Source organism: Trichosurus vulpecula, chromosome 5 (genome assembly GCF_011100635.1).
Source record: "Trichosurus vulpecula isolate mTriVul1 chromosome 5, mTriVul1.pri, whole genome shotgun sequence".
Lineage (NCBI taxonomy): Eukaryota > Metazoa > Chordata > Mammalia > Diprotodontia > Phalangeridae > Trichosurus > Trichosurus vulpecula.
In genome coordinates, this window is record NC_050577.1 from 38,337,814 (window position 1) to 38,363,183 (window position 25,370).

At 41.3% G+C, this 25,370-nt stretch overlaps 1 protein-coding gene across 1 annotated transcript; it reads left to right on the forward strand.

Annotated features, from left to right (window-relative positions):
• The first annotated feature begins 1,225 nt into the window (after positions 1–1,225).
• Positions 1,226–25,096, forward strand: DPH3 (diphthamide biosynthesis 3). The gene is made up of 3 exons (XM_036759968.1): positions 1,226–1,442; positions 19,017–19,091; positions 20,431–25,096. The coding sequence occupies exons 1-3, from the start codon at positions 1,335–1,337 to the stop codon at positions 20,494–20,496; spliced, it is 249 nt and encodes an 82-aa protein (XP_036615863.1). The 5' UTR covers positions 1,226–1,334; the 3' UTR covers positions 20,497–25,096.
• Positions 25,097–25,370: the final 274 nt, after the last annotated feature.

Here is a 25,370-nt window from a genome sequence, read left to right on the forward strand (position 1 = left end):
AACAGGCCGGCAGGCTTGCGTCCAATATGCTATTTATTTTCTCTTTTTTTGTACTGACTTATTTATTTTTAGTTTTCAACATTCATCTCCACAAGATTGAGTTACAAATTTTCTCCCTATCTCTCCCCTCCCCCCCACCCCAAGATGGGATGCATTCTGATCAGCCCTTTCCCCAGTCTGCCCTCCCTTCTATCACCCCCTCACTTTCTCGTAGGGCAAGATAGATTTCTACACCCTACTGCCTAGATATCTTATTTCCCAGTTGAAATGCTCTATTTCTTAAGGACGGATGGAGTGGCTCACAGCAAGCTGGACGCCCCTTGAGACCATGTGATAACAGCCTGTGCTCAGTGTCTATACTCGGGTCTTTGGGTGGCACCGCCCGCAGCCGCCTGGGGCGCTGGAAGGACTAGATGATCACCGCAGGCCGGCAGATGTGGGTTAAAGGTCAGCCCTGGACTCCGGTACTCCAGAGCAGGAGGGCGGTTTGGTAACCACGAGGTCGTGCAGCCCCACAGTAACCTGCGGGTCCCCGCAGTCATTTGGGGGTCCCTACAGCATGCGGGAGCAGGTGCTCAATGTGAATGAAAAGCCCAGGTGTGTGCGCGCACACTAGACGCCCGGGGATGGACGTTCCAACCACGGGAAGGACACGGGGCGGGGGGGAGGCGCCCAGAGTCTGGAGCTCGTGCTCGCATCAGGGGCACAGAGAACAAGGAACCCCGAACCCAAGGTCATCGGCTCCGCCTCCGGGGTCGCCGGGGAACCGAAGGGGGGCGTTTTTGTCCCGCGAGGAGAGAGACGGCCCCCAGGCGGCTGGGGCGAGGTCGGGCGCCGCCAGGACCCGAGGCCGCCGGGGAGCCCGGGCTCTGCCTCTTGACTTACGTTTGGTGGAAGTTGAGGGAAAAGAGGAAGGATCGCAGACACATTCTTGCCCCAAGCCTGCTTCCGCCTCCGCGGAGCTCGGCGTGTAAAAGCCGGCGGAAGTTCTCCAGCACGTGAGCTGCGCAGGGCGTACGCTACAGACGCGGGAATCCTATTGGTTAGATCCCAAGGGCGGAGCGAATAGCTTGATTGCCCGGAATCAGGGCGGGACTTCCTACCTCGTGCTTCCTTCTCAATTCCCAAACAATCTCCATGGTGATCTCCGCCCGGATGCCTACACTCATTTCCGGGACTCTCGCCGCGCCCATTGGCCGTCGGTCGGAAGCGCATCTGCGCGTGCGCTCCAGGCTTCTTGCCGGGCCGGAGCGGCCGGAAATCAAGGTCGCTGGCTTGAGTTGCTGGAGGCTGGGCTGGCGGGTGGCCTGAGCCGGCTAGTTACTACCCTGAGGATGTCGGTGTTTCACGACGAGGTGGAGATCGAAGACTTCGAGTACGAGGAGGAAACGGAGACGTATTTCTACCCTTGTCCCTGTGGGGATAACTTCGTCATCACCAAGGTAACGCCGGCGCCCCGGGGCCTGGGTACAAATCCTACAAATCCTTAACCTTACTGTCTGCGTGTCTGTCGGACGCTGGGCCTCCCTCACTGTTAAATCAGGGGGCGGCAGACTGAATCTGCAAGTCTGAACTTTCTACACCTCCGAGAGCTAACGAGGGGAGGGGCTCCTCAGAAGTTCGAGGCTCTTCAGGGTCAGGAGGTACCACGTCACATTGAACTCGTCCAAGAAACCCCGGAGAGTCCTTCTTCCCAGAGTGTCTGTGCTTGTGCTGACCAGAGGATGACCACGAGCTGGTCTCCCTTCCCATTTGCCCCTCTGTCTAAACAAAACTTCAAGAAAGTGACCAGGTAGAAGTTTGCCGGATGCAAAGGCGGTGTTTTGTGTGGCTTTTAAAGAGGCGACATTGTGTGTTTAAAATCTCTTTTCAGCCAGAAAGACCTCCCTCTAAGACTTAGAGCCGCAACGATCTTTAGAGAACAGTTAGCCCAATCGGATGATTTTCTGGTCCTTCTCTAAGAAAGGGTGAACTTACTCCTCCTCCCCCTCTCCTGTCATCCCCCTCTTCTTCAGTTAGTATCAAGCTCTCCTAGAAGTTACAGTTTTGTGGCAGTTTTTCAAATTTTCTTTTTATCACGGGCGGGACAAATATGAGCAAAGCTGAACATTTCACATACTAAGGAAAGGAAAAGGGGGTTTTATATGAAACTATGAATCTCTCTTATTCAGAACTTGTTTTTCTTTTAAAAGTATGTATTACATTTAGCAAGTAGTACCCATACTGCCCAGCTTGTCTGTGTTTATTCTGAACTTCCCCCTTCCTCTCCTTTGTATTTTGTATCGTTGTATTTTGTAAGTGTTTCACGGACAGTGCTTTCCTTTTCTTTCGTATCTATCACTAACTACCCCTTTGCCTCATCTTTACCCTCCAGAATCCTTATTTCCTTATACTCCCCTCACGTTCTCTCTAATCCAGTCAGTTTGGTTTCCTAATTTCTTTGTGTCTGACTTGCAGTCTCCCACCTCCCTACCTCTTACACAGACTGGCCCTCATTCTTGAAATATTCTCCCTCTTCATCTCTGCGACTTAGAATCCTTAGCTCTCTGCAGAGCTTACCCGGCTGGCCCCAGATCCAAACAGGCTCATTAACTATAATCTTTTGCTGACACGCTGGACATATACTTCCTCCCCCTGTCTACCTCTGGGAACACCAATCAAACCAATTTTACCATTGCTTCTGGAAAGGGCAGGTCACTGAATTGATCTATTTGCTCACTCAGCATCCCTGGGACTTGTCAGAACTTAGCATTCTTAACACATTATCTTTCCCCAGTGTGGTTTGTCTTCTTATTTTAAGGTCAAGGGACTATTCTACTTTTGTATTTCAGTCAATCGTGCTTAGCACAGTGCCTGGCAATTAACAAATACTTGATACATGCTTTTTCCCTAATTCAACATAATCTGTCCCCCAAAAACCCCTCCCTGTAACAAATAAGTATACCAAAGTAAAACACACTTTTATTTTGGTCGTGTCTGGACAGGGAGGTCTCATTTTGCACCTATAGCCCATCAGCTCTGCCTAGAGGTAGAGGCATGTTAGGAGGCTTGTGGAATCTTGTCCAGTCAGCACATTGATCAGAGAGCTCTGAAATCTTTGAAAGGTGTTTTCCTATATGTATTGTAGTCTTTGTATAAATTGTTGTCTCTGTCATTCAACATCAGTTCCTTCAGTTCTTCCCAGGTTTCTTTGAATCTAGCCTTTCTGCCAGTTTTTACATCCCAATAAGAAAGTCTTTCACAACCAGCATCAACAAGCATTTATTAAGTGCTCATTGTGTATGAGGCACTGGGGATAAAGGGGATACAAAGAAGGAAGAACACAGTCCTTGCCCTGAAGGTGCTCATTTTCTGATGGGGGAGAGACATGGAACAATTGTGTACGTAGGCTTGCTAGAGAGTGTAGTGGATAAAGTGCTAGGACTGAATGCAAATCCTCCCTCAGTCACTTGCTAGCTGTGTGACACTGAGTTGCTTAACCTCTCAGCCTCAGTTTCCTCATCTGTAAAATTGATAATAAAAGTCAGGTTTGTTTTAAGGATCAAATGAGATAAAATTTGTAATGGGCCTTTTGCAAACCTTAAATTGCCACAAAAATGCTAGTTGTACATGGATGGGAGGGAATTTCCAAGGGAAAGTACTGGCTGTGGGACTTGGGGAAGCAAGAAAGGCAGTAGGAAGGATTTGAGCTGCGTGATGAGGGCAGCCCAGAGATGGAGGAAGGAGAGTATTTAGGTAAGGGAGACTGCCCATGGAAAGGTATTGAGATAATGTGTGGAGTGTGGTGTATCATGGGCAAGGAGCAGGTAGGCTAGGAAGCTGGATTGTAGATTTTGTAGAGTAGTTGTAGATGTAAGGAGTTGGGAACAGTAGAAAGGGGCCAAGTAGAAAGGCCTTTAAATGCCAAAGGGAGTATTTCATATTTTATCCTGGAGGTAATAAGGAGCACTTTATTGAGTGCATTGTGTGTGTTACAGGGGTGAGATGGGGGGGGTGGGGAATGTCAAATTTATACTACAGAAAAAATCACTTTGGCATCTGAATGGTGGATAGATTGGAATGGGAAGAGAGTTGAGACAGGAAGACCGCTGAGAAATGCAGGCAAGAGGTGGTGAGGTGGTGGCTGTGTGAGTGGAGAGAAGGGATAATATACAACAATTGTTGTGAAGGTGGAAACAGTGGAATCAGGCAATAGATTAGACATGTGGGTTAAGGGAGAATAAGGAATCAGGGTTACACTATGGTTACCAGCCTGGGTGTCTGGGAAGAAGGTGCTGTCCTCAGCAGTAATAAGGATGTTTGGGAGGGGAAGGTTTGGGGGTAAAGATGAGTTCTGTGTTGGGCATATCAAGTTGGATTTGCCTACTGGATGTCTGACAGGTAAACTTGGGCACAGCAGGAGCTGAGAGAGAGACCAGAGCCAGATCTATAGCATCATCTTCATGGAGATGGTAATTGAATTTATGGGAGCTGATGAGATTACCAAGTAAAAGAGGAGAGAGAAGGGCCTAGGACTGAGATGTGGGGGACAACCATGGTTAGCAGATGGGACCTGGAAGAGGATGTAGCAGAGGAGATTGAGAAGTGGTCTGACAGATAGGAGAATCAGGAGCGAGCAATGTCATGAAAAGAAAGGAGAGAAAAGAGTGTAATCAGAGGAAGGCTGCAGAGAGTTCAAGAAGGATGAGGACTGACAAAGGGCCATGAAATTGGGCGGTTAGCAGATAATTGGGAACCTTAGAGAGGGCAGTTTGGGTTGAATGATGAGCTTGGAAGCCGAGTTGCAGAAGAGAGTGAAGGAGAGGAAGTGGCACCACATGTAGATGGCTTTCTCCAGGAGAAAGGGAGGAGAGAAACACAGGACAAGAGCTAGGCAAGAATGGTAAGAACAAGTCAGGGTTTTTAAAGGATGAGAGAGATGTGGAAATATATAGGTGGTAAGGAAAAAACTAGAAGATAGGGAGAGATTAGATATGAGGGAGAGTGGGTATGATGGTGAGGGCGGTCTTCTGAAAAAAAAACCAGAACAGTGGGATTCCAAGTGTATGTATCAAGGGGGCTTGGCCTTGACAAGGAGAAGGCCTGTCTCTTCACCTGAGACTGGAGTGAAGGAGGAGATGTCTGAGCATCCTGAGATGAGAAGGGGCAACTTTTGGCAAATGTCCTCAAGTTTTTCTCCATATACTCAGCAGAGAAGGTACGGAGGAGGTGCCTTGAGAGACGCTAAGAAGGTCTGGAACAACTGCTGTGGAGAGTGGGATTATGAATGCCTTAGTGAGGAGTAGAATCGCTGCCCTGAGGAGCCATATAAGATGGGGGATCATAATTTGGAGTTGACCCAGTCAGCATGCTTTCATTATTTCCTCCAGTTCTGTTCAGCAGCATGGGAACAGAAGGAGATGGTGAGAGTGATCTAAGCTTGGGGTTTGGCCAAGCATGATCAGTAACAGGAGAAGGGGCCAAGGGACTTAAGAGTAGAGAGCAGCATAAAGTTGTTTCACCAAGGGTTTGAGGTAGGGAAAGGAAAGAGTCATCAGTGCAGGGGTGCTGGGTGGCCTGGAGGGAAAGGAAGACCAAGAGCAGGGCCAGACTTTGGAAGACAACAGGGAAAGATGAGATAATAAAAGATTATGATCAGATGAAAGAATTTCAGAGTTTGTGAACATGGAAATGGAAGTTTAGGTGATGGCTCGATCAAGGGAATGCCCATCTCTTTGTATGGCCAAGGGGGAGTAGAATGTAGGTCATGGGAATTAAGTAGATTTGAGGAGTTGGGAAGTTAGGGCAATAATATTTCATTGTATTGACATATCATAACTTGCTAAGCCATTCCCCAGTTGATAGATGCGCACTTTTTTTTTAGTTCTTTGCTACGATAAAACATGTTCCTAGAAATATTTTGGGGTGTATGAGTTCTTTCCCCCGTCAGGCAATGTTAGGTTAAAAGTTATTTACAGTATTGCCATATTATTCCAAGTTGTTTCCCACAATAGTTGTATCAGTTTACAGTTCTTCCAATAGTACATTACTGTACCTGCCTTCCCACAGCTTCCTTGTTCCTAATTTGCTTATAGTACGACTTTTTATGTCTAGGTTATATATCCACATGTCTAGGAGCTTATTGTGATATATGGTGTGAGGTGGTGGTGTAAACTGAATTTTTTTCAAGACAGACTGCTTTCCAGATTTCCCAGTTGTTTAATAGTGACTTGTAGAAAATAGTTGGTGACCTTGGCTTATTGAACACTATGCTACTATGTTCATTTGTTTCCAAATCTTGTAGACCTCTCTGTTCCACTATTGATTTTCATGGTTTTTGACCAGTACCAGATAGTTTTGATCATTATCACTTTGTAGTGTAGTTTGGGATCTAGTCCTGGTAGCCACCCTTCCTTCCCACTCTTTTACATGAGATTCTTGGGCTTTGGTTGCTCTGATAAATTTTCTTTCTACCTCTGTAAAGTAATACTTTAGAAGTTTAGTATGGCACTGAATATGCAAATTCATTTAGACAGTATTGTTTTTATTATGGTGGCCATGCACAGCCATGAGCAATTGACATCTATGATTTCTATCTTTGTTTCAAAAGAGTTTTTTAGTTATATTAACGTAATTCCTATTTGTCTTGTTCGTGGATGCCCAAATTTTTTGCATATTCTGAAGTTATTTTGAATGGAATTTCTCTTTCTCTTCTTACTGCACGTCAGTACTATGTAGAAAGTCTGGGTTTGTTTTAGATATCCTGTTACTTTGCTAGAAAATACCTTTTCAGTTTTTAGTTGAATCTCAACAGTGACATCATGTGCAAAAAGTGGTCATTTTATTTTTTCTTTGGGGTTCTGATTCCCTCATGAATTGAGAGTTTGGAAGGACTTTTGAGATCACCTACTCCAAATACTTTGGTTTACAAATTAGGTGACTGAGCTGTAGGAAGGCAAGTAGCTTGGTTCATGATCAAACTGTTACTGAAGTAAGACCGGATGCAGTCTTCCTCCCTCCAAGTGCAGCCTCATGCAGTGAAACTTCTGGTTCGACCTAGCTGCCACTGTTACTTGATTTCTAAGAATTAGTACATCAAACGATAGTGGTAATGTTGGACATACTTGCACTCCAGTCTTCCTGGAAATAACTTCTACCATTTCTACATTGTATATAATGTTGGCTCTTGGTTTTAGATAGATAGTATTTACCATGTTGAGGAAAGGTCCATTTACTCTTTTGTAAAAAAATTGGAAAATATATAAACACACACATACATATTATATATTTTTGTTACCAGAAATAGGTGTTTTGTCAAAATATTTTTCTAACTCAGTTGATATGTGATTTTTACTTTTAATATGATCTCTTAGGTTTGTAGTTTACTAATATTGAACTACTTAATCTATGTCTCTTTCTCTCTTTTTAAAATACTATTTGTTTTATGAGATTGCTCTCTGAGGTAGGGGAGGAGGGATACTAGGGAAAACTATGATAATGTAAAAACAAAAGATGTCATTAACTTTTTTTTAAGAATGAGAGGAAAGGAAATGAGATACCTGTTCTAGATGGCTTTCTTTTTTTTAAATGACATTTTTTTCCCAATTACATGTAAAGACAAGTTTTTAACATTCACTTAAAAAAAAATTGAGTTCCAAATTTTCTCCCTCCCTCACCTCCTCCTTCCCTGAGACAGTAAGCAGTGTTCACATGTGCAATCATGTGAAACATATTTCTATTTAGTCATATTGTAGAAGAAGACACAGATCAGGAGGAAAAAAAAACCATGAAAAATAGTATGTTTCAATCTGCATTCAGACTCCATCACTTCTTTCTCTGGATGTGGATAGCATTTTTCATCATAAGTCCTTTGGAATTGTCTTGGATCATTGTATTGCTGAGAAAAACTAGGACATTCACAGTTTATTATTGTAAGTATTGCTTTTACTGTGTACAGTGTTCTCCTGGTTCAGCTTACTTCACTTTGTATCAGTTCATGTAAGTCTTTCCAGGTTTTTCTGAGAGCATCCTGCTCATCTTTTCTTATAGCACATTAGTATTCCATTACAATCATATAATCACAATTAGTTCAGTCAGATGGGTATCCCCTCAATTTCCAATTCTTAACCACACAAAAAAAACTGCTATAAATGTGTGTGTATGTATATCTGTGTGTTTGTGGATCAAACGGTATGCACAATTTGATTGCCCTTTGGGCATAGTTCCAAATAACTCTCCAGAATGATTGGATCAGTTCACAACTTCACCAAAAGTGTGTTAGTGTCTCAATTTTCCCACATCCCCTCCAATGTTTATCATTTTCCTTTTCTGTCATATCAGCCAGTCAGAGAGGTGTGAGGTGGTACCTCAGAGTTGATTTAATTTGCATTTCTCTAATCAATAGTGATTTAGAGCATTTTTTCTTGTGACAATAGATGTCTTTAATTTCTTCCTCTAAAAACTGCCTATTCATAGCCTTTGACCATTTATCAATTGGGGAATGACTTATATTCCTATAAATTTGACTCAGTTCTCTATATATTTTAGAAATGAGGCCTTTATCAGAGATACTGGTTATAAAAATTCTTTCCCAGTTTTCTGCTTCCCTCTTAATCTTGGTTGTGTTGGTTTTGTTTGTGCAAAATTTTTTAATGCGGTATGATCAAAATTATCCATTTTATAACTTGTAATGTTCTCTCTAGCTTGTTTGATCATAAATTCTTCTCTTCCCCATCGATTTGACAGGTAAACTATTGTACCTGTTTTGACCTTATCTTGATATAGGGTGTAAGATATTGATCTTTTCCTAGTTTCTGCATACTGTTTTCCAGTTTTCCCAGCAGTTTTTGTCACAGTTCTTGTCCCAAAAGCTGGGGTCTTTGGATTTATCAAACACTAGACTACTATGATCATTTACTGCACTGTGTCTTGTGTACCTAATGTTTTTCGCTGATCAATCACTATTTCTTAGACAGTACTCAATAGTTTTGATGATTACCACTTTATAATACAGTGTGAGATCTGGTACAGTTAGGTTACTTTCCTTCACTTTTTTTTTCATTAATTCCCTTGATATTCTTCACCTTTTGTTCTTCCAGATGAATTTTGTTACTGTTTTTTATAGTTCTAGAAAATAATTTTTGGTAGTCTCATTGGTATGGCATGGAATAAGTAAATAAATTTAGGTAGAAGTGTCATTTTTATTATATTGTCTCAGCCTACCCATGAGCATTTGATATTTTTCCAGGTGTTTAGATCTGGCTTTATTTGTGTGAAAAGTGTTTTATAAGTATGTTCATATAGTTCCTGAGTTTGTCTTAGCAGGTAGACTCCCTAGTATTTTATATTGTCTACAGTCATTTTAAATGAAATTTCTCTTTCTATCTCTTGCTGCTGGACTTTGTTGGTAATACATAGAAATGCTGATGATTTATGTGGGTTTATTTTATATCCTGAAACTTTGCTGAAGTTGTTAATCATTTCAAGTAATTTTAGTTAATTCTCTAGAATTCTTTATGTATGCCATCATATCATCTGCAAAAAGTGATAGTTTTATTTCCTCATTGTCTATTCTGATTCCTTCAATTTCTTTTTCTTTTCTCATTGCTATAGCTAACATTTCTAGTACAATATTGAATAGTACTGGTGATAATTGGCATCCTTATTTCGCCTCTGATCTTATTGGGAAGATTCTAGCTTATCACCATTACAGATAATGCCTGCTGATGGTTTTAGATAGATACTGTTTATCATTTTAAGGAAAATCCCATTTAATCCTGTGCTCTCTAGTGTTTTTAATAGGAATGGGTGCTATATTTTGTCAAAAGCTTTTTTTGCATCTGTTGAGATAATCACATGATTCCTTTTGTTTTTGTTATTGATATGGTCAGTTATGCCAATAGTTTTCCTTATATTGAACCAGTTCTTTCTTGGTATAAATCCTACCTGGTCATAGTGTAAGATCCTTGTAACATATTGCTGTAATCTCCTTGCTGGTATTTTATTTAAAATTTTTGCATCAATATTCATAAGGAAAATTGGTGTATAATTTTCTTTCTCTGTTTTGCCTTTTCCTAGTTTAGGTATTAGCACCTTATTTGTGTCCTAAAAGGAATTTAGTAGGACTCCACCATTTTCCCCCCAAATTGTTTGTATAGTATTGGAATTAACGGAATAGTATATAGTATTGGAATTGTTTGGTAGAATTCACTTGTGAATCCATCTGGCCCTAGGTTGTTTGTTTGTTTGTTTGTTTTTTTTTCTTAGAGAGTTCATCGATAGCTTCAATTTCTTTTTGTAAGATGGGATTATTTAAGAATTCTATTTCCTCTTCTGCTAATCTGGGCAATTTATATTTTTGTAAATTTTCACCCATTTCACTTAGATTGCCAGGTTTATTGGCATGTAATTGGGAAAAATGGCTCTTGATAATTGATTTTATTTTGTCTTCGTTAGTGGTGAATTTACTTTTTCATTTTTGATATTGGTAATTTGATTTTCTTTTTTAAAATCAAATTAACCAGTAGCTTAATCTATTTTATTTTCATAAAGTCTGCTCCTAGTTTTATTAGTTCAATGGTTTTCTTGCTTTCGATTTTATATTAATCTGTCCTTTGGTTTTCAGGATTTCCAATTTGGTGTTTAATTGGGGATTTTTAATTTATTCTTTTTCTAAGTGTTTTTTTTTTTTTTGGTTGCATGCCCAATTTGTTGATTGCTCTTTGTCTGTTTTGTTGATGTAAGAATTTAGGGATATACATTTTCCCCTAAGGTACTGCTTTGGCTGGATCCCATAAATTGTGGTATACTGTCTCATTGTTGTCATTCTCTTTAATGAAATTATTTATTGGTTCTATAGTTTGTTCTTTGACCCACTTATTCTTTAAGATTAGGCTATTTAGTTTCCAATTAATTTTGCTCTTATCTTTCTATGACCCTTTATTGAATGTAGTTTTTATTGCATTATGATCTGAAAGGATCCATTTAATATTTCTGCCCTTCTGCATTTGACTGTGAGGTTTTTATGTTCTAATACATAGTCAGTTTTAACATAAGTCCCATGCACTGCCTTCTGTTCCCATTCAGTTTTCTCCAGAGGTCTGTCATATCTAACTTTTCTAAAATTCTATTCACTTTTTTAACTTCTTTCTTGTTTATTTTGTAGTTAGATTTGTATAGTTTTTCTGCTTCTTTCCTCCCATAACTCATTTAACTGCTTTAAAAATTTGGATGCTATACCATTTGGTGCATTTGTGTTTAGCATTGATATTACTTCATTATCTGTGCAACCATTTTTGCTTTTGCTTTGTCTGAGATCATGATTACTATTCCCATTTTTTTTTTTTACTTCAGCTGAAGCACAATAGATTCTGTTTTAACCCCTTACCTTTACTTTGTGTGTGTGTGTCTCTGCTTCAGTTGTTTCTTGTAAACAACATATTTTAGAAATCTGGTTTTTAATTGTTATGCTATCTGCTTTTGTTTTATGGGTGAGTTCATCACATTTACATTTGCAGTTGTGTTTACTGTGTACTTGCCTTGATCCTGTTTTTCCTCTCTCCCTCTCCCCCTTTCTCCCTCCCCCTCCCCTCCCCCTCTCCCCCTCTCCCTTCTTTTACCCTGTCTGTCTTCACCAGTCTTTTGCTTCTGCCACTGCCTCCCCCAATTTACTCTTCCTTCTATCAGTATCCCCTTTTCTTAGCCCCTTCTTTTCCTACTTCCTTATAGGGTAAGATACCTAACTGAATGTGTATGTTTTTTCCTCTCTGGGCCAATTCTGACGAGAGTAAGGTTCAAATGATTCTCTGTGACCCCCCCCCCATCTTTTTTTCCACTATAATAGGTCTTTCATGCCTTTTTATGTAAGATAATTTCCCCATTCTACCCCTGTCTTCTCTCCCTTCAGTGAAATCCTTTTTCTCATCCCTTTAATTTTGTTTTTTGCTTTTTGGCTATTATCCCATCAAACTCGATATACATTCTCACCCTCTATCAATGTATATTCTAAGTGCCCTAAGAAGGATATAGTTCTTAAAAGTTACAAGTATCATTTTCCCATATAGGGATGTAAATAGTTTAACCTTATTGCATCCCTTATGTTTTTTCTTTCCTGTTTACTTTTTTATGCTTCTCTTGAATCTTGTAATTTGAAAATCAAATTTTCTATTCAGCTTTAGTATTTTCATCCAGAATGCTTGAAAGTCTTCTATTTCTTTGAATATCCATTTTCCCCCTGAAGGATTATACTCAGTTTTGCTAGGTAGGTGATTCTTGGTTGTAATCCAGGCTCCTTTGCCTTCCAGAATACCATATTCCAAGCTCTTTGATCTTTTAATATAAAACCTGCTAAATCTTATATAATCCTGACTATGGTAACATGATATTTGAATTGTTTCTTTTCTGAGTACTTGTAGTATTTTCTCCTTGACCTGGGAGTTCTGGAACTTGGCTATAATATTCCTGGGAGTTTTTATTTTGGGATCTCTTCCAGGAGATGATTGGTGGATTATCAGGGCAGTTTTCCTTGATAATTTCTTGAAATATGATGTCCAGGCTGTCTTTTTGATTGTGACTTTGAGGTTGTCTAATAATTCTTAAATGATCTCTCCTGGATCTATTTTCTAGGTCAGTTTTTCCAGTGAGATATTTCACATTTTTTTTTCCATTCTTTTGATTTTGTTTGATTGAGTCTTGATGTCTCATGGAATCATTAGCTTCCATTTGCCCAATTCTTATTTTTAAGGAGTAAATTTCTTCAATTAATTTTTGTACCTCCTTTTCACTTTGGCCAATTCTGCTTTTTAAGGAGTTGTTTTCTTTAGTGTATTTTTGTACCTCCTTTCCAGATGACATTCTCAAGCAGTTTAACCACAGAAGGGAAGAGAAATGTGAGACAATAGCTAGTGGAGATGGATGGATCAAGGAATGGTTTTTTGAGGATGAGAAGAGACATAGGCATGTTTGTAGGCCATTGGGAAGCAGCCAGTAGACAGGGAGAGACTGAAAATACATGAAAGTGGGGGTGATAGAGAAAGGGAGGAGGGGGCAGTCTGGCGGAGAAGATAGGACAGAATGAGACCACTTATGCATGTAGAGGGGTTGGCCTTGGCAAGGAGAAGGGCCATCTCATTGTGACATGGTGAAGGGAGGAGATTGTGGCGGAAGGCATCTGGGTGATGAGAAGTAAGGAGGAGGGGAGAAGGAGCTCTCATCAAATGGCCTCAGTTTTTTCAGTAAAATACTGGGCAAAGTTCTTAATTGACAAGGTGCCTTGGGAGCCATGGAAGGCTTGAGGAGGTATGAAGAGCTTTGGGAGAGCCATTGTGGAGGGCGGAAGAAAGAGTTGATTAGGGAGGTGAAGAAGGATTGCCCAGCAATAGTCCAGTTGAGGTTGTGTAACATAAATTTGCCAGAGACCAGTCAGCCATGATTTTCTTCAGCTTCCATTAACAGCATATGGAGAGGAGTGAAAACAGGGGATTATGGGAGTGATCCAGAGCTGAGATTTGTCAGGGCAAGATCAGCAATGTGATAAAAGGACAGAGGCCTCCAGAAGAGAACAGTGAAGAGTTGAAAAAGTTCAACAAGTGGTCATGGTAGAGAAGGGAGGAGAAGTATAATTAGTGTAGTAGTTTCAGTTGTTTCTGACTCGGGTGTGGCCTTATTTGGGGTTTTCTTGGCAAAAATATTGGAGTGGTTTGATGTTTCCTTCTCCAGCTCATTTTGCAGATGAGGAAACTGAGGCCAACAGAGTTAAGTGACTTGCCCAGGGTCACATGGCTAGTAAAGTATCTGAGGCTGGATTTGAACTCAGGAAGATGAATCTTCCTGATTCCAAGCCCAGTGCTTTAACCACTGTTCCACCTAGCTGCCCCCTAGTTGCAGAGTAACGGCCTGACAAAGAACGAAGCAGGGGTCTAGAGACTGGAGGTCATAGTTTTGAAGAACCAGGTTTGAGGTTGCAAGGCAAAGGGAGAGGTGGAATGACAACAGATTATGATCATCAGATAAAGGAATTTCAGAGTTTGTAGATATGGAAGTGGTACATTTTCGAGTGATGGCGGAATCAAGTCTTATGACTTTTATGGGGCTGAGGTAAAATGGAGGAGCAGGTCACGGGAAATGAGCAAAGTGCAGAACTGTGAGGTTTGAATATTTTAGGAGGGAATATCAGTGTGTATGTTGAACTCTTCTAGTGTGAAAACAGGAGTTGAGTAGGAGAGAAAGACTGTGAGCCAGGCACTGAATTCATTGAGGGAAAAGAAGGAAGATGCCCTTTAGGGCTGTAGATAACAGCTACCAGAATTGTACTGTATTTCCCCATGTATAAGGCGCACCCTTTTCCAAAGAATTTGGAGTCTAAAAACTGGGTGCATCTTATACAGTGGTCGTAGATTTTTTTTTTACTTGCATTTCCCCTTTTTTTCAAGCTTGTTGTCTTTGCACTCATTGTTTCACATTTGTTACCAGTATATTAGGTTACCTTTTGCCATGTTCTGCCCAGAAATGGCTCAGAAAAGATTTTCATACAGTGCTGAATTCAAGTTAAAAGTAATCCAGTTTGCAAAAGTGAATGGAAATCGTGCTGCTGAACGTAAGTTTGGTCCTCCTCCAACTGAGAAAACAATCCAAGACTGGCTACAGGAGGAAGAAACCCTACTGAAAACACCGTGAGAGGCAAGTCAGCAAAATGGCTGGATTTAGAGGGGGAATTGAAGATACGGATTGAAGAACAAAGGGCAATTGGAATTCCTATGTCCACAAAGATGGTTCAGCATGAGGCAAAAAGAATTGCTGATGAAAAAGAAATTACTGATTTCAAAGGAGGACACAGCTGGTGCTTCAGGTTCATGAAATGCAATGGACTAAGCATGTATACACGCACCAGACTTGCCCAGAAGATGCCTGAAAGCTATGAGCAGATGAATAAAACTTGAGTTCAATAACTTTATGTAATACTTTTTTTTTTTGTTCAAATTTCAGGCCCCCAAATTAAGGTGCATCTTATACATGGGGAAATACGGTAATTGGATGGTAGAGATGAGTTTAGTGAACCTCAGTGGGAGAGGGAGGCTACAGATCTGGCACACTGGAATGGCATTTCTTACTTAAATTCTCTATTTGGTGTTCTGTGACTCTGGGTATTTTATATTTTTGCAAATATCATCTACTTATCAATTTTGTTGGCAGCTGAGAGATGCAGTGAATAAAGCCCTGGATCTAAGGTCAGGAAGACCTGAGTTCAAATTCTGCCTCAGGTACTTTACTGGCTGTGTGATCCTCACTTTGCCTCAGTTTCCTCTTCTCTAAAATGGGTATAAACATAGGCCCAACCTCCCAGGATTGTTGTGAAGATCAAATGAGATAATATTTGTAAAATACTATATGAGCGATAGCTGTTATTGTCACCTAGTTGAGCAAAATAGTTTCTAATTCTCTTCTTCATTTGTTGTGAATTTTCTTTTTTTCATTTTTTATGTTGGTAGTTTGATTTTCCTCTCCCTTTTTTGGATGGGGTTAGCTAATGGTTGGTCTTTCTTTTCAGCATTTCAAAAGAACCACCAAGTTTACTTATGTGTTATATGTTATATCCTCCAGGCACCCCTACTCATCCCCTCCCTAAAGACAACATTCAAAACCAAGTTTGAATTAAAGACAGAAGTATAAAATTAACAACCAAAAGTCAAGGAAAACAATTCCTGACTCCAACCTAGGGCTTGCTCTCTTGCTGTCCCCCCTCCACCCCATGCCACTCTTAGTGGCACCAGTTATATTAGGTCCCCTCGATGCTAAAATTGGAATGAGGGCTCCTGGAGTGAGAGGGGGAGTTCTTAGAAAGAGGAGACTCAGTCAGTTTGTCCAGCCTTTTAAAATTTCTTCATTTGCCATCACGTCACTCTCCAAATGAGTATGTAGAAGCCTTATGTCGATTCTCAGAAGGAAAAAGAGGATGCCTACACTTTAGACAGGTGTATTCTTATCAAAGGGTGCTCTTTACAGCTGGCTATAGACAGCAGATCTGTACTCTTCCAGATCTCCATATAAGGGGCTAGAATGAGATGATGAAATGACAGGTAGCCACATGGGGTTGGTGTGGCAACTGCAAAAATGGTTTCTCAGCTTTCCGTTTTTGTATAGATAAGAAAATTCCATCTTCTGTGGTGCTAAGCATGCTGCTTCCTTTGGGGGGTATTTTAGAATAGTGATTGGGGGGAGCGCCTGCTTCTAGGTCTACACTTTGGGATATTTAAGCATGGTAACTTGAGGGTTAGTGTGTGACAGGCGAATGTTTCCTGATTTACTCAAGGTGGGCTAATGATGAGATGAACCATCTGGGCCCTGATGGATGGACACTTTATCTGTAAAGTTTGTGGGTTAAAGGGGGCCCCATTGGAGCTGGACTTAGTGGTGGAAGCAAAAAGCAAGGGGCACTTAACACTTCTAGGATAGCTGCCACTTATCTGGAAAGTACCAGGAGAATGGCATTGGGTAGTCTCTCATGAGGATTCAGAGACCTTGTAGAGGTATTAATGGGTGACCCTCCCCAGGGACTAATTGTGAAATCTTAACTTAGGTTCCTTATGGCGGGAAGAATAAACTTCCAGTATACAGTGAACCTAACAAGGCCCTATTTATTAATATAGCTATGTGTAAATCTGTGTGCAGTTATACAGTATAGCAAACCATTGATTCATTTACACTCCTCTTAGGACGGAACTTGCTACAGAATCCTGAAAAGCAAAGTGATAACCTTCTATCCATACTAAGGTCGTAGAAACTTAAGAGACGAGATGTTATGGGGAGTATTGCAGAAGTTACAGGTTTGTTGGCTCTGCCACACAGCTGAGATTCTAAAGCCTTGGGCCTGAAGCAGATAAAACCCAACAGGGATAAAAAGCTGTTCTGTAGCACAGTGAAATGTAGTATGGTGCATCTTATACCAGTGCAATGGAGGAGTCATGATTAGATAGCAGTTTTTAAAAGGATCTGAGGATTTGAGTGTATTGCAAGCTCAAAATGAATCAGCAGTGTGATGTGGCAAACCCCCAAATCCTAATTTAATCAGAACCGCAGCCTGGTATAGTGGCTAGGGCACCGGATGTGGAGGCAGGAAGGCCTGAATTTAAATCTCGCATTAGACGCTCACCAGGTCTCTGCTTCAGTTTCCTCATTTGCAAAATGGGGATAGATGGAGTGGATTTAGTGACCTTGAAGGCCTCTAAATTTATTGTCTTGGCCTGGGTTTCTTTAAGTGAGACAGTTTTCAGGACTCAGGATTGGTGTAATATTTGCCTGTACTTTGCCTTCATCAGAACTCATCTGGAGTCCTAGGTTCAGTTGTAAACCTTTAGTTTGAAGGCTGATAAACTGGAGTGTGCCTAGAGGAGGGTCTCCGGGACAGCTGGGGGGAATGACTTGAATCCGTGTCATATGAAGATCTGTTGTGCAAAGAAGGCTCAGAGGAGACATGATAAGCAGGGTTTGCACAGCTGTCATGATGAGGAGAAATCCTCTTTTGTTTGTCCCTAGAGATCAAATCCAGGAGTAGTGTTGCTGGGGTGCCCTGTCTCCTAAGTAGTCTTGGAACAGAAGCTAGATGCCCATTGTTGGGAACATTATAATGGTCCCCAGGGTCCCTTCCCGGAACATGGATTCCTTGATGTGATTCACACACACACACACACACACACACACACACACACACATACACACACACACACCATTTACAAGTGTATACATATGTTTGGGACCAGGCCTTTCATTACAAGCTCAGTGTCATCCTGGACTCCTCACTTGCATTCACCTCCCGGTAGATTTACTGTGCAGTCTGTTAGCAGTCCTCTTGTTTCTGCCTTCACAGCATCTCTCATGCACGTAGCCACTGCCCTAGGTAAAGGCTTTACCACCTCTTGTCTGGACTGTTGCAGTAATCATCTCATTACTCCTTGCTTTGTGTCTCTCCACCCTCCACTCAGATGCCAGTGATTTTCTTAATGCATAGGTAGGTCTCTTCCCCCCAACACATACTCTGTAAACTCCATTGGGTCCCTTTTACCTCCAGAATCAAACAATAAAGACCTCAGACATTTCAAACCCTTCCCAATCTGGCTCTTTCCTACCTCCCTAGTCTTTTTCCTGCCTTCCACATACTAGACACATGACCCTCCTATCTCTTGTCTCCCTATCTTTGCACTGCTCTCCCATACCTGGAATGCCTTTTCCCTTCATTTCCACCTCCTGTCTTCAGCCTGGTTCAGACTCAGCTCCAGTCCCACCTCTGCTGGGTGCTCACTGCTCTCTTCCCTCTTCCCTTCACTGTATAAATCTTGCACTTTTTGGGGGGGGCATATTATCTCCTCTTTTGGCACGTGAGTCTCTCGTGGGCAGAGGGACTGTCTTTTTGTCTTTCTTTGTATCCTCAGCTCATTATAATTCCTGGCACATGGTAATTGCTTAGTAAATGGTTATTGACTGATTGCCTGTATCGGTGCAGAAAGTCTAAGTAGGATCTTGGACCCCTGTGGCAAGTGTCTGGTGAAGTTGATGGCCCCCTTCTCAGAACGCCTTTTAAGTGTATAAAGTGAAAAACATAGGATTGCAACGGAAGCCAATTATATTGAAATACAATTTTTAAAAAAGTTCACGGATCCCAGGGCTAGAGAGTCCATGCAGACACTGAGGGGTTAAACGACTGGCCCAGGCCCCGAGTAGGTTCCGGGAGTCTGGTGGAGATTGAGGCAGGAGGAGAGGCCTGGGGCAGCCGGGGCAGAGGTGCTGATGCCGAGCCAGAGTGGTGCTGATGCAGATCCTTCTCCCGCCCGGCGGGTGCCATGGCAACCGCCCTGGCGGCGGCGGCTCGGCGGCAGACAGGCATGCGCAGACGCGCTCTCCGGGGCAGGCTTGGGCAGGCTGGGGAAGCTTTGACGCAGTGCGGAGGTGGGCGGTTTGGCGCCAGGCTGCTCTCGCTTCTGCTCCGCCGTACTGAGCTCTACTCTACGCGGGAGTAGGGAAGTTACTATTATTTGGTTTTGTCATAGGAAGATTTGGAGAACGGGGAAGAGGTGGCCACCTGTCCCAGCTGCTCCCTCGTAATCAAGGTGATCTATGACCGAGTAAGTGCTTCTCCCTCCTGGGGGTGGGTGGGGGCAGGGGTAGCAGGGAGGGAGTGAGGAAAAAAGCCCCTTTTCAGGGAGGTCCCGGCGTCTGCAAACTTGGGCTCTGTCCTGGTGTTTGTAGTAGAATCTTGTGCGCTCAGAAGCTTGTCGCACTTAGCTGGGGAGGGGGGCGGGGAGCAAAGCAGAGAACTTGATCTCCATCCTTTGGAGACCCTGGTCAGCGCTCACTGGGCAGAGTCCGATGAAGGGCTGGCAGCTGTTTGTTCCCTTGTCTCTTAGCCTGTAATCAGGACTGTTCAGAATTCATCCATTTTTTTAGGAAGGAAAAACAGAATTCTGTGCAATTCCTTGCCCAATTTGGTACCGAAAACCCAGCTGTAGATAAACCACTTTTTCATTGGTAATGCTTACATACGCATGATTAATGGAAACGCATAAGTGGTAAAGGTCATTTGTTGAGCTGTCAGAATAAAATATGAACCAGCCAGAGCTGTTAACAGTTAACAAAAAATTGATTATTCTAATTTTCTTTTCTTGCCTTTTAAAAATTTGTTCAATTTCTGACAGAAAAAAAATTTTGGTGTGTAATTAATATTTTTTATCATTAAAAACATTATCAGGAAAGAGGCAGGGGGGAAAAAGCTAGGGGCTAGGGTTTGAAGCAAAATGGATAGCTACAAATTGCAGAATCAGAATGTGACGTTTAGATTCTGCCATAGCTAGCCTAACAACAGGCTGGATTGACGTAATGGAATATTGAACTAATGGGGCTTTACTATAAATAAAATTAAATTTAAGCCATTTTTAACTAAAATTCAAAAAATTTGAAGGGTAGTTGCCCATATTTTAATTCTGTAGATATCTTAAATGGCTATCCATAATTTACACCTTTTATTGTAAAAATATATGCAAAAAGTAAGTAAAGGAACCTTTTAAATTCGTTTCAACAATCATTAGTGTCTCCTGTGTGCCAAGCGAGGCATTGATGGTACAAAGACAAAAACCTAAGTCTCTGGGCTCAGGGAGCTTACATTCTATTGCATGACGTATGCGTATATCTAAGGAGTGGTGGTTTGGAAATAAAAGATGCAGATGATTAGTTTTTCTTTTTTTTTTTTTTTAACAAATTAGAGAGCTTTTAGAAACAATTATTGAAGTCTGGGAACTGATGACTTCTTGAAAATGGATTTAAATTTTAATGCTGCTACAGTGTGATTAATGATAGAAAACATTGTTAAAACCTAAGCTGATAGTATGGAAAAATGTAACTTTAATATTATTGAACAAAAAGTGCTTTGAATACTTATTGGTTAATGCTATTGTCTCTCTTTCTTAGGATCAATTTATGTGTGGGGAAACAGTCTCTGTACCTTCGACCAGCAAAGAGTTAGTTAAATGCTGAAGAAAGCTTTGAAAACCTAATTTATACCAAATAACCAGAGGATGTGCCCAGGTGGATATTAAATGTGAAACTGAAAACTTCTGAATAACAAGAGGGGCTTTTTGGATTTTTGTTTTTGCATGCTTGCAGTGTGTTGCAAAGCATAGCTTCTTTACATCAATTGCCACATTAATCTTGAAAATAAAGAACAGAAGGGACAAATGTAGATTTTTATAATTGAACTTGAGTCTTAGTTTCAGTCAAAATTTTTCATTTTCCAGAATTCGAAAGAAGAATTCCGTCAGTTTATGATCTTATAGTTTAATCATTTATATCATAAAAATTGTTAACTTTGATATTTGTTCTTTGCAAAGTATCATCTACCTCCATAATCAGTAGTAGCCACTGATGCTCATTTAATTGGCATCAACAGCAGAAACCTTGTCAGTAGCTGAATCATAATAGTGCTAGGTACGTGAGTTGTCCTCTTGTTTTCTGTCATATCCTAACTTCATTAAGTAAAAGCAATGGATATGAAGAGGAAAATAAGTGACCTCTATCCTCAGAGGATAAAAGTCTTCTGTGTCTTAGATACTAGAAACAAGACTCAATGCGAAATTGCAAGAGACCTTGGAATTCTCATGTCATGCTTTCTCAAAACTAAGAGGAGCATAAAAAGGCAGGCATTAGGGCTGGATGATAAGAATAAAGTGGTGACCAAAGGGAAAAAAATGAAAGGTGCAAGCCCCGTTGAGTCAGGAAGTGAACCAGTTGATTATTCCAAACCAGAGCCGATGGTGTCCCTTTGTCTGATCATTTTCTAAAAGTAAAAGCTAGTGTAATTGCACCAAGGAAGGTGGCTTTGTGTATTTTGGTACCATTACAACATTGTGTCCACTGCATGTAAAAAAAGGTGAAGCATCTCCATTAACCATACCCATTGCTGAAGATCATCTTTAAAATGTGAGTGAGGCCCAGATGACAACACTAGTAAGGACGCATTTGAAGCAGGTGTCATTTATGTGATTTACAACCAAGTCAGATCTTAGCAGCCCTGAAAGAGGAAGCTTCTGTGGAGGGAGGGAAAAAAAGGCATGTGGACAGTTTTTGCTGTTGTGATGGTAGTAGGGAGAAATTAGAGCCATTTGTGGGGAAATTGGAAAATGCCCAGCTCATGAAAGGCGTGAATCATCTTCCCTGTGAACACTGAGTTAGCAAACATGCATTGATGACTAAAAAGTTATTTTGGTATTGACTTGTGCAATTAGAAAAAGTGGCTTGCCAAAGTAGATATTTTGTTGCTGTTAAATGTGCTGTGCATACCCATATTTAAATGAAAACATGTGCACGTTCCTTTTCTGCCTGTCAGCCCCACAAGGCGTACCCAAACTTAATAGGCCAAGGGATGATGAACTAAAAGTTGAATATCTGAAGCACTTGGTTACATGGAGTGCAAAGGAATGTAGCTGTTCTAGCAACATAGAAATGATATTTGATTCAATGAGGAGCCCCCTTGCTGCATGGGACACGGTCTCATACAAAAGCAAAGCCGACCTCGAACACCAGTGATGGCTTGGACAAAAGGAGCGTCCACACTGGCTCAGACTAGAATGAGCTACAAAGACAAATGGATTGTCCGATCAGTGTTGATGTTTTTGCAAATGTTGGCTACCTCTGCTGTTATTGTATCGACGACAGGCACCTTTAATGTGAAATTTGTATACAGGAAGAAAAGAAAGAAGCTTCTTGAGTCCGTGAATCCTGCAAGAAGAGAAGCTAGGACAATATGAACAGTGATTGAATTTGTGATAAATTAGAGTGCTATCAGTGACTCTGTCCACAGCTGCTGAGTTTGTGTTTCTGACCTGTGACCGGTTTCCAGTCACCTCAAAATGAGCAATTCTTTCCCATTCATTTCGTCTTTGACTTCCTTCTAGTAGCCTTCTTGTTCGTTGCATTTGCAGCTCTTGAGCATTAGCCAAGCTGCTGCCAGCCCAAGCTCTGCTTCCTGGTGCTGGCCTGCCATGGCTACTCATGGCTGCAGTTGGATGAGGGTCCATTGTGGGACTTGGAGAAATTCTGAAGTGAGGAGTGTGCAGATGAGATGTATGGAAGCTAGCTGGGGTCTGACCAGGGCTAGGGACAAGGTGAGGCTTCTGCAGTCAGGCAGTTCTGTGTCCAGATTGGCATGAGGGCATGGAAGTTCCAAAAATGGCTTTCCAGCTTTGCCTTTTTTTGTATGGAAAAATGTCCCATCTCTGGCATGAGATGAGGATCCTTCCTCCTTCCTGTGATTTCCAGGATGGTTATGGGGGGATGGGAGGGGGAGGAAGATGATATCCTTTGCCTCTGATGCTTATCTGGGATGAGGGATGAGGATCATGGGATTGGAATGGCCTCCCCCTAACAAAGGGGATGTGGTGGATCTTACCTATGATTCCAGATGCTATGGGGTCATTTAGGCTGAGGTGGACATTTCTCGCTATGTTATAATTGGAGAGACCTTTTTGACTGGTTTTAGAGGTTAAAAGAAAAAGTGAAAAACAATTACAAGGTACCTACAAAGTAGTAAACAATATGGACTTGTGTCTTTCTCTGGGAGACCTGCCCCAGAATTGCCTGGCAGTTACTAGAAGGACAACTTTGGGCAGTGAGGATCAAAGGCCCTGTGATGGATGTACCGGAAACCTCAGGTTTACACAAGGGAAATCTGCGCTATTATGTATTCTGTAGGGGAGGGAAAAAGTGATTCCTAATACACAAAGACCCTAACAAGGGGAAAGGCCTAAATTATGGAGTTATCAATGTATGTTATAAATGTCTATGCATATATATATATATATTTTATAGCAGGTAATATCAGTTCATCTACATTCCCCAGAGGAAGGGTGGCACTTGGCAGTTACAAAATTTTTAAACATCTTTATAATATAAGAAAGGTCACAAAAACCACAAACTTAATGCCATGAAATACAGCAGTCATGGTTTAATAGGCTCTACAACATAGGCCCTGGGGTAGGCACAGCAGAGGCTGCAGTGTCTGAATTATGGAGAGGCCCATTGTCATTTCTGAGGGGTTGTTGGGTGTCACCTTGGTCTGACAGTTAAGCCAGAACAGTACAGTGAAAGTTGAGTGACACGAACTTTGGGATTTATTTCGCAGGCACTGTAATAACAATAATAACTCACATTGTGTAACACTTGATAGTTTGCAAAGGACTTTCCTCACGACATTTTCTTAATAGTGTCACTGATGTGTTTCATTCTTCTGTACCTGTGTCCATATGAGCATCTTTGTAAAGCTAAATGTAAGTAGACTTAGAAATTTTGAGTCTCCAAAACAAGTTCAGGGTACTTCGCCCTTTCTAATCTTTTGTATCCTAATGAGTGGGTATTTCTAAAGGAGGATTTGGGGAAGCAGGGTGGTATGGTACACTGTCCAACTAAGGGACCTGGATTTGAGTTCTAGCTTTGTTACTAATTCGCCGTGTGACATTGGGTAATTCTTAGAACCCATCTAAGCTTCAGATTCCTCATCTCTAAAAGGAGCTGGTTAGTTTAGATAGGTTCCCAACTCCCATCCAGCTCGTAACAATCCATGATTCTGTGTCAACAAATTTAGGATGAATGCCATTCATTTGCTGCCCTGAACCAAATTGAACTCAAATATTCATGTTCTCTTTCATGGCAAATTAAGCTTATTTTTTGAAAGTAGTTTAATTTGAGAAATTAAATTTTTAAAGTTCCTTAAGTAATTTCAGTTAACACAATTGCGTTTAATTGAAAGTACTAGATGAACATGAGGGTACCAGTCCCAGTGCCCATGGAGGTATCATCAGTGTGAGAATGAAGAGCATATTCAGTGAAAAGATTTACTCCTTAGTCTGATTTCTTTGATCACCATATAAACTCATGGGTTTTTGTTATCCTCCTGTCCTCTTTGCCCCTGCCCAGAAGAGTAGTCTTCATGACACTTCAGGAAATAATACTTTTGCAACTGAACTTAGTGTTCTATATTGTTTTTTAAAAGTTGGATTGGATTGGTAGTCTCAATAATAATAACTGGCATTTATGTAGCACTCAAAGGTATGGTATAGTGGACAAAAAGCTGGCTTTAGAGATGGGCAATCTGGGTTCAGATCTCTGACATTGATTGTGTGGCTTTGGGCAGTGCCCAAGCCAACTCTAGTTTGTAAAATAGTGGGAAATTTTCACTGGGAGTAAGTTTGGACTTGAGTTCTGTTTGTGCCACTTGAATTTGAGTCACAGCTATTCAAATGGAATGTAATTGAGTGTCAGAATGTTCTTTTGAATGGAACAAAAGTGCTTAATATGTCTTATATATCATCTTTCTTTTTAGAGTTGAACCTTTTCATCAACACTCAAGATAATCAGAGCGAATTTAAAATGTTGTGTATAGTAAGACCCACCAATGACTGTCTCCCTTTAATAGCCTCCATTAGGCCATTGATCTGTCGGGTCCCTAGTGTATGTGGTTACATGGTGCCAGTGCTTTGCTCACTATGACTTAATGTGTAAAGCAGTTGTTATCGCTGTCTCAACTCCAATATTATACCAAGACCGTATTGTGCAATAAAAGTGTGCGTGTCTAAATGCAAAACAGCTTGATTGTTTTCATTGACTTTAAAAGCAAGCTTTATGGATGCCTTTTTAGAACATGCCTTTTCCTGCCCCTCTGTGGAACATCTCTCACAAAAAAGAAAAAGAGTGAAGCAAAAATCAGCAACATGGGAACCTTGTCTGATAAAGCAGACAGCCTTCTTTCTTCCTGGGGAGGTCTGCTGCTGCTCAGAGGAAGATAGAAAACTATCTGTTTGCAAGAGGCAGGCATTGTAGGTACTAGGGAATCTTTCCACTTCCATTGTTTTGAACAT